The 16,150-nt window shown below is 37.5% G+C and overlaps 1 protein-coding gene across 6 annotated transcripts in view; it reads right to left on the bottom strand.

The window, feature by feature from the left end:
- Positions 1–12,353: 12,353 nt before the first annotated feature.
- Positions 12,354–16,150, bottom strand: part of LOC121301712 (tropomyosin alpha-1 chain-like) — a 43,547-nt gene continuing 39,750 nt past the window's right edge. For 4 of the 6 annotated variants that reach the window (XM_041231326.1, XM_041231310.1, XM_041231355.1 and 1 more), the window contains one exon: positions 12,354–12,472. In XM_041231326.1, coding sequence (XP_041087260.1) covers positions 12,390–12,472 — 83 coding nt within the window. In that variant the 3' untranslated portion in view covers positions 12,354–12,389. Of the gene's footprint in view, positions 12,473–15,771; positions 15,867–16,150 lie in introns of those variants that run through there. The other 2 variants (XM_041231362.1, XM_041231369.1) reach the window with 1 other exon arrangement.

The raw sequence follows: 16,150 nt of genomic DNA, 5'->3' as shown, positions 1-16,150 counted from the left end.
CACACGGTCTAGCAGCCATAGACTACTCATAAAGTGGCCTGAGGCCTATGCACTACCAGACCAAGACTCAGAGACTGTAGCAGAGGCGTTGGGGTGCTTTTTCTGCTGGTTCGGTGTTCCCCAAGAGCTCCACTCTGACCAGGGATGCAGCTTTGCGTCCCGCGTCTTTGTGGAGATATGCCATTGCACCACACCACTGCACCCCCAAAGTGTTAGGCTGGTGGAGCTGTTCAATTGAACCCTTTCTGCCCAGCTCGATATTGCCACCACTGCGCACCAGAGGGACTGGGACACGACACAGCTGTCCACCAGCTGCACCCCCGCACTGCTGATGCTTGGCCACTAACTGCGGACCCTGGCTGAGCAGCTGTTTGGCCATCCAGCTAATATAAACCAAAAACAGCAGACGTCAACCCTGGCCCCAGTGCTCCTGGACTAGTGCTGTATAGCGCTACAGATCAAAAAATCAGGTGTCAACAACCACCACTTTTTTCTTTTTAGAAAGATCATTACTCACATGTAAAAATTATATTTTTTCCATTGTTCAGAGTGAGCAAAGTAGTCTCATTGTTTTATTGTGTTTTCGGGACTATGACAGTTTTACCTTAAGAATACAATAAGAAGTTAATGTACTCACTGATCATTATGGAAAAGTGTACAGGCACTAAACAATAAATCAAGACCTTGAAAGAAATGATTCACTGAAGCTGTTTTACCAGATGTGATTTGCTACATTTCTAAATTTTGTACTTTAATGGCATCCATAGGCATTAAGTAGCATAGTTTTTAATTTAAATTAAAATACTGTAGAACTGAAGAGAAATTAATTTCTTGTATACTCCCTTTTAATATAAAATATATTTTCACCCTTTTTTATGCAAAGATGGAAATGGAAATGTACGCTTCTCTGATTCTCTTGTGTGCTTCCTGGTGTACGCTTTAATTTTCAGCCATCAGGTGGCACTATAATGCAGGGTTTGTTCAACATCTGTTTTGTAAATTAAGACTTTTCTAATCAAAATATTTCCTAACTTGGGTTGGGTATCATCCATGGGTTAGTGTCTCCAGTTTGTCCTGATTGTGCTTTTGGTTCAAATGTCTTCACTATCCCAAGCTTGCTATGCTCCTATAAAATGACTATCCACATTTACAGTGGTAAATATTTACATAGATTTATTGGACAACAATCACAAACAGCAAACTCACAAGACCTTCTTGTTTCAGACAAATAATACCAGAATTTGTTCATTCATTCATTTTCCCTAGCAAATTAGTGAATAAATAAATATTTAAATTCAATTCATCAAATTTTATGTACAGCCTCTCCTGCAATGGAAGGCCATTAGACAGCACTAATTATTCTTACACAGGTGTATTATTTTCCGCTCTTCAGTGTAATACACTAATACTGTAAGTATGGGATCAGATTGTTAGGGGATCATTATTGTCATTATTAAATAATTAAAGTATCCTTGTTTATACTGTATATCTAATTGAATTGTGTCTGTTTAGTACAGTGCTTTCTTCCACGATTAAGCATTTGACCATATCTGAATGTCAGACTAATGATTACATTCTTCAAAAGTAGTTGCAAAAGCAAAAGCAACAAGTTTCCTCTGCCCACAAAACCATGGCCCTAATACAGTACAAACTTCCGTTAACGTGATCCATGATTCTTAATGAGAACAGTTCAGTTTTTTTTTTAAAGCCAAATTTCAGTGAACCTTTGAAAAAACAAAAATGCAGCACACGTCATTACAGAAGACATATAAATGAGAAATTCACACATTGTGGTAATTAGATAAAGCATTAAATAAGCATAGTGAATACAAATATATATATATATATATATATATATATATATATATATATATATATATATATATATATATATATATATATATATGGAAAGCAACAGCAGGTGAGCCAACTGCTTCTAGTTGCAATGACATCCCAACAAAGTCTACATGTCTTTGTATGGCTTGCAAGGTACCAGCTGTTCACCACCACATGGCCGGCCTAACTCTGGAGATTAACGCTTCTTGTACTTAGACAATAAAGTAAAGCCATCGGAAAAAGAAGGTTTTTCTAGGTAGATGGTATTGAAATCAGATATCCTTGGCTTGATGGCTCAGTAAATCTCTCTTAGCAGCCCTGTGCCAGCATTTGCTTGGGCCTAACTACTACTGCTACTGCGGGGCCATGTTCAGGGCCCTCCTCTGGTCACGGCTTAAGTTAGAGCACGCCCACGCGGAGTCTGCTGGCGACACGGCATCGTTTGTTGACCAGTGGACTCTAGGGGGCGTGCTCTGTACCACCTCCCCGTTTTCTTTAAATATTTAATTTACAGTCCTTTTTCTGGTTTTTCTGTTAAATTAGTTAAATTCCGGTTTTTGTTGAATTAGTTTAAGTCCCATCCTTTTTAGCACCCCTAAGGGTGCTAATTTGAATTTCTTTCCAGCTGCCTTTGGACAGCTGGTGTAGTCCCATTAAAATGGGCCTTAAAATAGGACTACTGCGGGGCCATGTTCAGGGCCCTTCTCTGGTCATGGCTTAAGTTAGAGCACGCCCACGCGGAGTCTTCTGGCGACATGGCATCGTTTGTCGACCAGTGGACTCTAGGGGGCGTGCTCTGTACCACCTCCCCTTTTACCGTTCTTATTTAATTTGCAGTCCTTTTTCTGGTTTTTCTGTTAAATTAGTTAAATGCCTACCTATTTAGCATCCTCTTTTCCGAGGATGCTAATTTGAATTTTTTTCTCCAGTCGTTAAAAATGACGGCTGGAGGTGACGTAGCCTATTAGGCATTTAAATAGGACTACTACTACTACTAATAATAATAATAATAATAATAATAATAATAATAATAATAATAATAATATGAGGCTGAAAGGTTGGTTAGTTGTGCTTAACAACATGCATTTATACAAACGATAATAATAGGCTATACGAGAGGTTTACATTTGCAACGTCTTCTCCGTTCTTTCTTGTCTGCCTGTGTGTGTGTGTGTGTGTGTGTGTTTGGTATGGCTTTGCTGTGCAATAAGGTGAGATTCCGCTAGACACACTGGATCTTGACTGCTGAAATCTCGTGAGACACAAGCATAATTCCTGCTCTGATTTACATGGGTTTTACAGCTATTTTTATCATGATAAAGAGATTAACCCTGCCCTTAAATTCGCTCTGACCCGAGGATGTTCTTTTGCTGTTTCACTCTTCAGAAAGAAGAGTATTCCCAAACTGATTGATGTCCCATGGTGTGGAACTAAAAATATTATAACAAACAGGTTCTTTTGAAACATGTATAGCGACAATATGATGGGACTGAGCACAGGAAGAAAGGGGTTCTTTTTAGCCCCTTTAAAAAGCAACTTGGGCTGTTCCTCAATGGCATGGTTTATTGTACATGGTCACACTCATGGTATAGATATATATGACAGCATACATATAATTATGTTTGTGCAGGTAAGTCAAGCATACAAATATAGCCACTTCCCAAGTAGAAAATAATAATCATGGCTGTTGTATCGATGTAAGCCAGGGTGCGGTGCTTTTCTGGCTGAGTTAATGATATGCCAGTCCACGTGGTGTCAGTCCCACAGGAAATGTGTTTAATCTGGCGGAAGCTGGGACTGAGCTGGCTCTCTCCGTATCTGTGCGAGAAGCAAAGCTGTTTTTAGAGCTTCTATCTGGTCAGGGACATTCCTTCCTGAGCTTCTTCTATCTGGGAAAAAGGACTCTCCGGGAGGCAGAGATTTCAGTTTATGTGACTATTCCACTGTGGGGAAAAGTGTAGCTCTGCAAAGCACTTTTATGTTTTAAGCCTCCTCTTTTTGACAATCTGCATCCTTCATTTCCAGTTCATATCAGGCAGTTGTTTTGTAACTTGAATTCCAAATCTAACTCCTAATATTTTTCAAAGCAGATGAAACTGAAAATGCACCAGTTGATACCTTTTACCCTCCAGATGTTCCTTTACATAATACTAGATGTCCAAAAGGCTAATGCAAAGTCAGGTGATTAAACGTTTTAAATGGTATTTATGGCCTTTAGGACATAAAAGAGCAGACACCTCCTACACTGCCCAGGATACATTGAACACACTGTTAAGACCGCATGTTTAGTTCACAGCACAATGCTCATCTTATCAAGCACAACATTGTATTTAACTTTAATCTAACCTGAGGCTAAAAAAACAAGCTAGTATCAGAATAAATCTAAGGCCTGGCACTTTGCCCTATAGAAGGTAGTGACACAAGCCTTGACGAGAGGGTCCAGGCAGTTGTGGAAGTGGTTGGGGAGTTGGGGACTCAGAAGAACATCAAACTCTGGTGAAGACACAGAATGATGCTTATGTAGATAATGCACATCAGGGGGCAACTGCATAAAGGGTAAACAGTTGAATAAAAACAGCACTTGCAGGTTAAACATTATTATGGTAAGGGGAGCAGGTGTTTTATTATTGTGTTAAACCAATCATTTGAGAAATTGCAGTCAATTGGATTGTGATTGATTGTACTATTCATTTAATGGATGAAAGAGAATCCTTGTTTTATTGCATTCCAAATTCCTTTTGCGGTTAATCAGTGGGTTATCAGTTGTAAATCACAAGCATTACTGGACCTGTCATTAATTTACATCTTATGCAGCTTTTACAGCTGGTGATTTTTGAGCTTGTGAACTTTTGCCAATAAGGGTTCCCAGATAATGAACCTCACACTGGGTTGCCTACTTACCTAACCACACACTTGTGGGCCAACATGTAAATCATGCAGAACCTGATATATTGAGATCATTCAAAAGCTGAAAGCTAATACCGGCATCCAGGAGAGCAGTTTGTAATATAATATATTGTACCATGGAGATCAAGCAATAACAGTAGCTCCTGCCAGACAAGTTTTGTATTTTATTTACCTATTTCTTTTTTAACAATATTGCTTGCACGGTAGGTCTGTCATGGAAATATATCTTGCATATGAGATCATGGTTTCATAAAATACTGATTTGTAATTATTATAATTCTTTAATTAAAGTGCACATTTAGGTTACATATGCTTAGATTGTACTGTACAAAAATCTTCTGATAGAAACAGTCTTATTATGCATTAACAAGTGCTATATTGATATTCAATTATAGTATTGATGTTGTGAATCAATAAAATAGTCAAGCTACTGATTATAATTTCACATTTGTTTTATGATGGTTGTGTGAATTGTTTGACTGTATGTGGGTCATTTACGTGCTGTAAATACATGTTTATTCACACTGTCTAGTGTGGGCTGAACCAGGGAAGGTTACAGATGCGAAGATGAATTTTCTTCATGAGCTGAATAATTTCAATGCAGTGTTAGGAAAAACACAACAGGTACATGTAGGCAGCTGTAACTTGGCAACCAAGCTATTTTTATAATACTCTGGGTAATTGGGAGTTTTTGATTTGGGCTGTCTCTCCTCCTGTTTAGAAAATTTTACTTTAGAGTCTAGTGACCAGCAGTGTTCTCTCTGCTATCTGTGCCTGAACATACAAACATATATACAACATTTAAGACATTGAATTAGTGACGGGTCCTTACACAGTAAAGCATAATGCATGTCAGCATTCTAGAACTGTGATACAATGAGGAAGCACTGTATTCTTCTCTACCCACATCAAACAGACCATTGAAGTATTGTCAATATAAGGGCACATTTTTACCAGTGTAATGACTATATAGGAAGTTGTAAGTGTATATAATATAATTTCAATATAAAGTGACATGTCTTTATTTTGGCTTCATGCCTCAGTTATGGGCAGGGAAAATCAATGAAGTGGATGTAATTTAGGGCCTCCCACAGCAGCATCACATAAATGAGTATCTACTAGGAATGTTTTTTAAAGCTTTTCAAAGCATTTTGTTGAATACAAAACCTGGTGAGTACAGGACGTGAATGCCAAGCAGGCCTCACTGGCATGAAAACCGCAACAGTTGTCTAATGAAAGAACCCCTATTGTTTTAAAAAGCTGGCCTAAATTCAAGCAGCATGAAGTCAAAGTGTATGCCTTTGTTATAAACTGAAAATGTCAATAAACTGTGCCAAGACAATGGCAAATCTATTCCTAGGGCTTACATTAACAAGATGTCCTGTTCAATAGGCTTTTTTGTTAGTACCTTAAAGACCAAAAATTCAAACCTTGAAACTTGAGCTACTGTGATATCTGAAAATTAAAAATAATGGTGTTAAACTTAATTAAACATTATAAATAATAAATGTTTAGTAAATTGGGCACACAGAACAGCAATTTTACTAAATCATATATATATATATATATATATATATATATATATATATATATATATATATATATATATATATATATATATATAGTACTGTGCAAAAGTTTTAGGCAGGTGTGAAAAAATGCTGTAAAGTAAGAATGCTTTCAAAAATAGACATGTTAATAGATTATATTTATCAATTAACTAAATGCAAAGTGAGTGAACAGAAGAAAAATCTAAATCAAATCCATATTTGGTGTGACCACCCTTTGCCTTCAAAACAGCATCAATTCTTCTAGGTACACTTGCACAAAGTCAGGGATTTTGTAGGCATATAGTCAGGTGTATGATTAAACAATTATACCAAACAGGTGCTAATGATCATCAATTCAATACGTAGGTTGAAACACAATCATTAACTGAAACAGAAACAGCTGTGTAGGAGGAATAAAACTGGGTGAGGAACAGCCAAACTCAGCTAACAAGGTGAGGTTGCTGAAGACAGTTTACTGTCAAAAGTCATACACCATGGCAAGACTGAGCACAGCAACAAGACACAAGGTAGTTATACTGCATCAGCAAGGTCTCTCCCAGGCAGAAATTTCAAGGCAGACAGGGGTTTCCAGATGTGCTATCCAAGCTCTTTTGAAGAAGCACAAAGAAACGGGCAACGTTGAGGACCGTAGACGCAGTGGTCAGCCAAGGAAACTTACTGCAGCAGATGAAAGACACATCATGCTTACTTCCCTTCGCAATCGGAAGATGTCCAGCAATGTCATCAGCTCAGAACTGGCAGAAAACAGTGGGACCCTGGTATACCCATCTACTGTCCGGAGAAGTCTGGTCAGAAGTGGCCTTCATGGAAGACTTGCGGCCAAAAAGCCATACCTCCAACGTGGAAACAAGGCCAAGCGACTCAACTATGCACGAAAACACAGGAACTGGGGTGCAGAAAAATGGCAGCTGGTGCTCTGGACTGATGAGTCAAAATTTGAAATATTTGGCTGTAGCAGAAGGCAGTTTGTTCGCCGAAAGGGCTGGAGAGCGGTACACGAATGAGGGCTGCAGGCAACAGTGAAGCATGGTGGAGGTTCCTTGCAAATTTGGGGCTGCATTTCTGCAAATGGAGTTGGGGATTTGGTCAGAATTAAAGGTCTCCTTAATGCTGAGAAATACAGGCAGATACTTATCCATCATGCAATACCATCAGGGAGGCATCTGATTGGCCCCAAATTTATTCTGCAGCATGACAACGACCCCAAACATACAGCAAAAGTCATTAAGAACTATCTTCAGCGTAAAGAAGAACAAGGAGTCCTGGAAGTGATGGTATGGCCCCCACAGAGCCCTGATCTCAACATCATCGAGTCTGTCTGGGATTACATGAAGAGAGAGAAGCAACTGAGGCTGCCTAAATCCACAGAAGAACTGTGGTTAGTTCTCCAAGATGTTTGGGCCAACCTACCTGCCGAGTTCCTTCAAAAACTGTGTGCAAGTGTACCTAGAAGAATTGATGCTGTTTTGAAGGCAAAGGGTGGTCACACCAAATATTGATTTGATGTAGATTTTTCTTCTGTTTAGTCACTTTGCATTTTGTTAGTTGATAAATATAAAATATTAACATGTCTATTTTTGAAAGCATTCTTTACAGCATTTTTTCACACCTGCTTAAAACTTTTGCACAGTATTATATATATATATATATATATATATATATATATATATATATATATATATATATATACAGTGTCAGTGCCTCAGAGTTTCATGCATTTAAATTAGGATTTTTTTTTCCCCACTTATCTACACACCATACTCCACCCTGTTAAGGTTGAAAAAAGTTTTTATTGAGAAAAAATATATATATATTAAAAATACAAAACTGAAAGTTCACAATTGGATAAGTCTCCACCCCCTGAGTTAATACTTGGTGGAAGTACCTTTGGCAGCAATTATAGCTGTGAGTCTGTTGGGATAGGTCTCTACCAACTTTGCACATCTAGATTTGGCAATATTTGACCATTCTTCTTTACAAAACATTACAAAGGCAGCAGGTTTTCTCAAGGACTTCTGTGTACTTCACTCCATTCATTGTCCCTTCTATCCTGACAAGTGCCTCAGACCCTGCCGCTGAGAAACATCCCTATAACATGATGCTGCCACTACCACGTTTCACAGTAGGGATGGTGTTCTTTGGGTGATGCGCTGTGTTGGGTTTGCGCCAAGCATAACACTTTCCATTTCGGCCAAGAAGTTCCATTTTAGTTTTGTCAGACTACAAAACTTTTTGTCACATAGCTACAGAATCTCCTGAATGTTTTTTTGCATACTTCAAACATGATTTAAGGTGGGCTTTACTGAGTAATGGCTTCCTTTTTGCCACCCTACCATACAGGCCAGATTTGTGGAGTGCTTGGGATATTGTTGTCACATGCACAGTTTGACCAGTCTTGGCCATAAAAGCCTTTAACTCTTGTAAAGTTGCCATTGGCCTCTTGGTAGCCTCTCTGATCAGTCTCCTTCTTGCTCAGTCATCCAGTTTGGAGGGACAGCCTGATCTAGGCAGGGTCTTGGTGGTGCCATACACCTTCCACTTCTTAATAATCATCTAGATCATGCTCCAAGGGATAGTCAAGGCCTTTCATATTGTTTTTATACCCATCTCCTGTTCTGTGCCTTTCAACAACTTTGTCCCAGAGTTCTTTTGAAAGTGCGTTGGTGCTCATGGTTGAGTCTTTGCTTTGAAATGCACTACCCAACAGAGGGAACCTACGGGAACTGCTGAATTTATCCTGAAATCATGTGAATCACTACAATTTATCACAGGAGAAGGCCACTTAACTTGGTGTGTGATTTTGAAGGTGATTGGTTACATCTGAGCTAATTAAAGATTGCTATTACAATGGAGGTGGGCACTTAGCCAACCAAGCTATTTCAGTTTTGATTTTTAATACATTTCCTAAAAATTTCTAGGATATTTTTTTCACTTGGAAGTTGTGGGTTAGGATGTATAGATAAATGAAAAAAAAAAAAAAAAAAAACGATTTTAATGCATTTTTATTCCAGGCTATAAGGCAACAAAAGGTGAACATTTTGAAAGGGGGTGTAGACTATGTGTGTGTGTGTGTGTGTGTGTATATATATATATATATATATATATATATATATATATATATATATATACTGTAATCGATCCCGCAACTCACATGGTTCGTTGCCCCTTTAATTCAGGACCCAGGACACCAGCAATGGAGTTTAAGCGCTTACGCGCTATTTTTAATACACAAAATAAAACACAAACAAAATAAACAAAACAAACACCTAGCTCTTTCTTGAGCACTAACTACTACACACAGGAACCTAATTAACTCACAGGACGGCTATGCCGTTTACCTGTCACACAAACACAAATCACCGTACTTTACTCTTGACTGCTCGGAAACAGAGCACACCTTCTGTCTCCCTCTACTCAGCATTCCAGAGCAGCTTAGCTGCCTCTCTTAAATACCCTGCACCTGGGTTTAAATTAACAACAGCTACCAGGTGCAGGGGATAATTAATAATAAAACAATTAACAAAATGTGCATACGCACATGTTTTCTGCAGGGAGGATATTAACCCCATCCCTGCTGTATTACAATATATATATATATATATATATATATATATATATATATATATATATATATATATATATATATATAGTCAATTAATTACTTTGGCTGTACAAATAAGATTATAAATAGCTCTTTTTTTTTATTTATTGCTTTTATACTGCACTTTTATGACATCCTGTCACAGGGGTTTGGCACACATTTGATATCTGCAGATAGGTAAAGTTAAACCTTCAATTCACTCCTATTTTTTTCCTGTTATAGGGCTTCATTTCTTCTGGCACTCTCGTCCATTTTCTTTTGACTATTTTCATGAACAAATATGAGCTCTACTGCCCTCACTGCACCTGGGCAGCACTTTCTGATCATCATTCCATTAAGAATGGGACCCCAGGTAAACAATATGCATTGCAGATCTCTTGGAGCAATTCCAGTTTGTAAACTTTACAACAGTAAAGCGTTCAACACCACAAGCTGGTGTAGCACCCCAAGAGGGAGGAGAAACTGTACATGGCTTGTATTTGGTGAACTTAATATTCTATCTTTTTCACAATGTGCTGCAATTAGGGAAAAAAAAAATCAGCCTTCTGCTTCAGTATTGTGATGTCATTTCTGTACAATGCAATACAACTAATATATCACATAGATTTCAGTGCTCAGTCACCATGCACTAACTTTGTATTTGTATGTATTTTAAGTTACTTACACAGTAATTAATCTATTCAGCTTGGTCTTCTCTTTGTAATTGTAAGAGACGAAACCAAGTCTTGTGTTCTCCAGTGCCTTTCTTTTTAAAATGCAAAAAAATGTTGATGTGAACAGTGGCTAAAACATCCCATGACCCTGCACACAACTAATGTAGCCAATTATTTTTTACCCAATTTTTCTCCCTAATTTAGAATTGCCAATTTTGTTATTATTAATCCTGGTTCACTGCTGCACCTCCCTCCCTGTGTCTCATAACACATTGGTAAAGGTTTGTTCAGGTCTGCCTGTCTTTCACCCATTGTTCCTTTTAAAGATGGTAATGATGCTCATGTTGTTGCTGTATTCGGGGGGGGGGGGCACAAAAATCCTTAAGTATCAACTACTTACTGTGTACTAAACACTGACTGAGAAAGACAATAGTGTGGTTAGCATTATATTAAAAAGGAGTTGAAAGATAATTAAAAAAATAAATAAAGCATTCACCCTGGAAAAGCTTAACCTCTCTTAAAATGTTTATACCAACACTGCAAAGAAGACAACTGCAATCACCACACTGCATTCAATTTTTTAATAAATTGTAACAAAGAGCTTGCACAGGTAATTGCATAGGGACACACAGACAGGTAATAGGGGGCTGGGGGAAACTCAGTTTTAAAGAGTAAAGATTCCTATCGGTATGCACACAGGTTTGTTGCAGCGGTCCTTTTCTAACATGAAACACGTGGGGTGGCTCTGTAGAAAGCAACCGATATTAAGAAAGATAAAGCCCCCGTGTCTCAGAAGTAAATGCCCGTGTTTACAGTTTAAAAAAAAATAATACTGCAACAGACGTGGACTTTTTCACAACCGAAGAAATGTTCTTAAATGTCATCCTTTCACAACTGGGCAAAGACAAAAACTTTTTTTAAGCAGTTTTTCTCTGGGCAAATCCTTCTGAAAAGGAATGTTTAATAGAAAACATCACGTGAGCTCATGTGATGCTTATCTTTTCATTTTAGAAATAATTTCCCTTCAGATTTATTTATTTATTTATTTTTAATTACTAAATCTACTAAAAAGAAGTACAACAAAACCTAGGTGAAACTAAGACATTTTGAAATCTGGAGAATAGTGTAAATGTGAGCTTCAAGTCTTAAGACATTTATTTCATAGTTTAAGACATTTAGAGTTTGGAAGTAACAAGCTTTGATGGTCTGTGAAGCAGAAACATTCTGTAGTGTCATTTTTCAACCAGTCTCTTTTCAGATCTGTAGGCTTGCTGTCTGACTTGACTTTGTTTCCCTTTTGTTGTTAAAAGAAATGAATAAAACATTAGGATAAATAACAGATGTAAAAATGCGCCCGACTGAAGTAGAACTGGTTGAAACTACAACAAAAAAGGTTAATATTAGGGGGAAATCAACCACAATGCTAATATTTATAATCAATTTTTCAGTTTGAAAAAACAACAATCACTAAATTTATATTAAAAGAAAAAAGCTATATATGCCTTTTGCACAGTGAAACATCAAAGCTTGTTGAGAGGAGGTGGAGAACAGAATCAATAGAAACACAGGCCTGGAGACAGATGTTATTAGATAGTATTAGTCTTGGGGTTTCCTTTTTATTTCACTAATTAAGACTTAATTACCCCCCCCCCCCCCCCCCCCCCCCCCCCCCCTTTTGTTTTTTTTTTAGTGATTTGACTTTACAAACCCAACACCGTGTTTCTCACTTTGGCCGATGTCGTGAAGCGTTTATGCATGAAGAGAACAATCTTATAAAGCTTTTTGTTTTTCTTTAACTCCTCCCAGGTTAAAACACCCCCTTTATAAATTGTTGAGCTCCAGTAGAGTCTGGTCCAGAGTCTGGTGCATGCCCAGGTTCTCCTCCTTGGCATGGGCCAGTTTCTCTATTGGTGGGAAACAAAAAAAAATAAGTGTATACAAGGTGAGCACTTTAACAGGCATGTGTCTCAGATGTGGACTTCAGGTCCATAACATGGGAATTTAACTTGGAAACACCAAGCGTGGTTAGGTTGACATTATTATAAAATAAATAATCAGGCTTGTGTCTCAGATTTTAAGATTCTAACAAGACCAACTGTACTTGCAGAAGAAGAGAACTAAGTGGAGCCCCAGGTCCTCTAGCCACACCTGTTCATACTGCTCTACAGCTAGCTAACAGGGCGGCAGGAGTCCCATGTCTATTTGAGAGGTGTGCTTAATCTTGAAACTCGTTACAAAGGCAGAGGTGGTGGGGTCTATTTAAATGATCCAATAAGGCAAAGGTTAAGAAAATCAAACATTTAACCTTGCATGTGGCTCAATCAGCACGTTTGCATGTATTTTAAATCTGATTAGTATTCTGCATATTCAGTAAGCTTATGTAGAACAAAATTATATTACATGAATATTCTGTACATATTGCAAATATGAGAATGTCGCATTTGCTCAACAGTATAGGCCAGTATTATAAAAGTGGCAAGTGACATAGCACAGAATACATTTTTTATTTAAATGGTTTTTTGTTTTTTTTCTTCTTTTAAACAGAATCTCATTTTGGAATCTATCTTGCATTCATTCAGATCCAACAACAGAATGCCGGGCCAATTGCACATTTTCAAATTACAACGTGCTGCTAAGTAGATGCAGAGCTAGAGCTGAGGAACAGCATTTTCTGAATTCAGCTGTTATAGAACAGGTTTACACATGCATTATACTTGTTATACTTTATATAGTTAAAACTCTATGGAGGTTTGTAGAGTTTCTGGGGTTATTTCAGGGAGAGGGGGTGGGGCTTGTTGGTTACTTGGCTCTCCTCATTCCTGGATTAAATACAATACTCTATGATCCTCTGTGTACACTGAATCCTAAATCACAATACAGCACACTAGTGGAATTAAAAAAAAAAAAAAAAAAAAAATGTACACAGCTGTTTTGGGTTTCCGTCCTTGCACACTAATTACCATTCTAAAGTTGCATGTAAGCACTGATACATGTGGAATACTAAGTGTTTGTAAATGTACTGATTGAGTAGATAAGTAAAGCACCAGGAAAGATGTTTCGAACGATTTAAACAATGGCAGTATTCAGCTCCTCCAGGGTTTAGATCAATTGAACAGACCACATCAGTGAAACATTACACTAGTGACCACATAATATGTGGTGTGCGCATTGATATTTTCTTTTATATGCAAGGAAGTTACTGGAGACCTAAACAGAGAAATAAAATGTGCTTTAAAAAAGGAGTAAGTAAAGGGGTTTTGAAAAATATAGCATTATACATCCCCATGTGCTGCTACAACTGGTTAAATAATGTATCTGGAATTTTTCTTTTCATTGTTAACATCCTGACAAACGGTTTTCAAAATGTCCGCTCCAGTGCAACTGGGGTTTGAGATCTGTAAATCACTGCAAGAAGAGCGATTTAAAAAACAAAACAAAAAAACAAACATAACAAGTGCTCTGGCTTGTCTGTTCAATACCACATCATGGATCGTTGTTGTTGTGTTACCTGTCTGACAATGTGGCCATTAATCCTTACGCTATCAGTACACTACAGCAGACATTTTGAAAAAAGCTTTGAAACAGACTAAAGTCATAAGTGTAAAAAGACAAATTACAGACACGTTGAACAGTTGTAGCAACACGCGAGGACGTGCAGCGCTATAGTTTTTTCAGAACCCCGCTACTTACTTGAATAGTCAAGTACACTTTCTTTTTTGTTTTAAAGAATGCTTTTTTAGATAGTTTGCTGTACTGCACTATAAATAAGTAATTTTAAACAAAGGTTTACAATAGACACCTTTTCCTAATAAAACACCCATACTAAAAGCATTTCATACATCTGACAGTTTTTTTTAATTTAAACTAGCGTCTACTGACATAGCTTTAACATGTGTTGCCTTTATCAGTGTTTGCTTTGAAGTGCTGATAACTACCTGGAAACACAGTAAGCTTTGAAGTTACCCTTCTATGCACAAGTACATATACCTAAATCAGTAGTTTAATAGCAACAGTAATGATGACTGTATGTGTAGGACACGTACAGTCAATGTATTGGTATTAATGTTATTTGTCATCCATTTAAATACTTAGATATGGTTGTTTTGCATTCACTTTGTTTTAAATGCAGGAGATCTTGACATGCAGTGCTTTGAAATAAGCAGTAAAATAGTTAATGCTTCTCAGGGGAGATTACATGAGGATGCAACTTATGTAAGACAAACTAGGTTAATTACCACAAAAATAGCTTGTACACACTAAAAACAAAAGGATTTTTTTTTTTTTTTTTTTATACGATCACATGCAAAAGGATAGGGACAATTCTATAAATGAGTTTTGTAAATATCATACGATGCAAACAGACACAACTGCTCGGCTTCTAATCATACGCTGTATTCATTTCCAACACAGTTTAGTGAATATATTTAACAATCAACATCAGCGAAACCTGTCGGGTGTTGCTGTTGTTTTTTATTGTATCACTGTGCTGTTTGTTTTTGCTTTACCTGCTTTCTAGGACAATACAAAGAACAGAGCAACAAGATGTTACACATTCTTAAAGGTTTTGTATAATTTAACATTAGTTATTCTAACAGAAACACTGAAGCCTCCCTTTTAATGGGCACAAAGAAGGAATTTTAATTAAGTTGCACTCTGCTGTAAATGACAGTTGCAGCCTGCAGTTCTGGTGCGGCATATACACCATGTTTGAAGGGAAAAAAGTTTTTTTTCAGCTTTGCTACAGGTTTGTATTGTAAGTCACCAACCTAATAGAAGATTCTTATTACTCAGTAATGTTATAGCAAGTACTGACCGCATTCCCCATGACTATCTCATATAAATGTCACTGTCATGTTAGTGTGCAAGTGCTATTTAGCAGAAGTATTAGACTTATTGTTTGAGAAAGGAAACATGTAGTTTAAAACACACCACCACAGGAGAGAGAGAGGACTAGAGAAACTGGTGTACCCTCTCAGAGCACAAACATCAGGAAGTTACGCAAAACATATGTGTTGAATTACATATCACTGTGGCACCAGAACTGTCAATCTCAAGGCCCTACAACACCACATAATAAAACTCAAACCGGTCAACATTCTAATGTACATAAGAAAAAAGGTTCGAAAGCTTCATCCCTGTAGCAAGTACATTATTATTTCTTTTTGTAATTCAGAGACGAGATAGTGAATGCTGCTACACAGGTAGGGCCTTCAGAGACTCAGCTGTTAAGGTCATTTAGCACGACCCGTAGCTCGTTACTGAGAACGCGGGTTTTCTCGACCTCCTTGTAGAAACGATCTGCAGCGGCAGCAGCATCAGTGACAGCCAATGAGAAGAGACAGAAAGAGAGAGGGTGCGGTTAGTGCAAACAGAGATCATAGGACATTGACAAAAGACATCTCTCCAGGTTATTGGGAGGAAGAAAGAAAATGAATGCGGGTAAGAAATGGTTATATGGAACGCAGGTAATGGGATTATGCTGTGCCGCTGATCAGAGATTTGAGATATATATATATATATATATATATATATATATATATATATATATATATATATATATATATATATATATATAAAAACCT

Source organism: Polyodon spathula, chromosome 2 (genome assembly GCF_017654505.1).
Source record: "Polyodon spathula isolate WHYD16114869_AA chromosome 2, ASM1765450v1, whole genome shotgun sequence".
NCBI classification, from domain to species: domain Eukaryota; kingdom Metazoa; phylum Chordata; class Actinopteri; order Acipenseriformes; family Polyodontidae; genus Polyodon; species Polyodon spathula.
The sequence above is the reverse complement of the archived record's forward strand: the minus strand, read 5'-3'. Positions and strand labels throughout refer to the sequence as shown.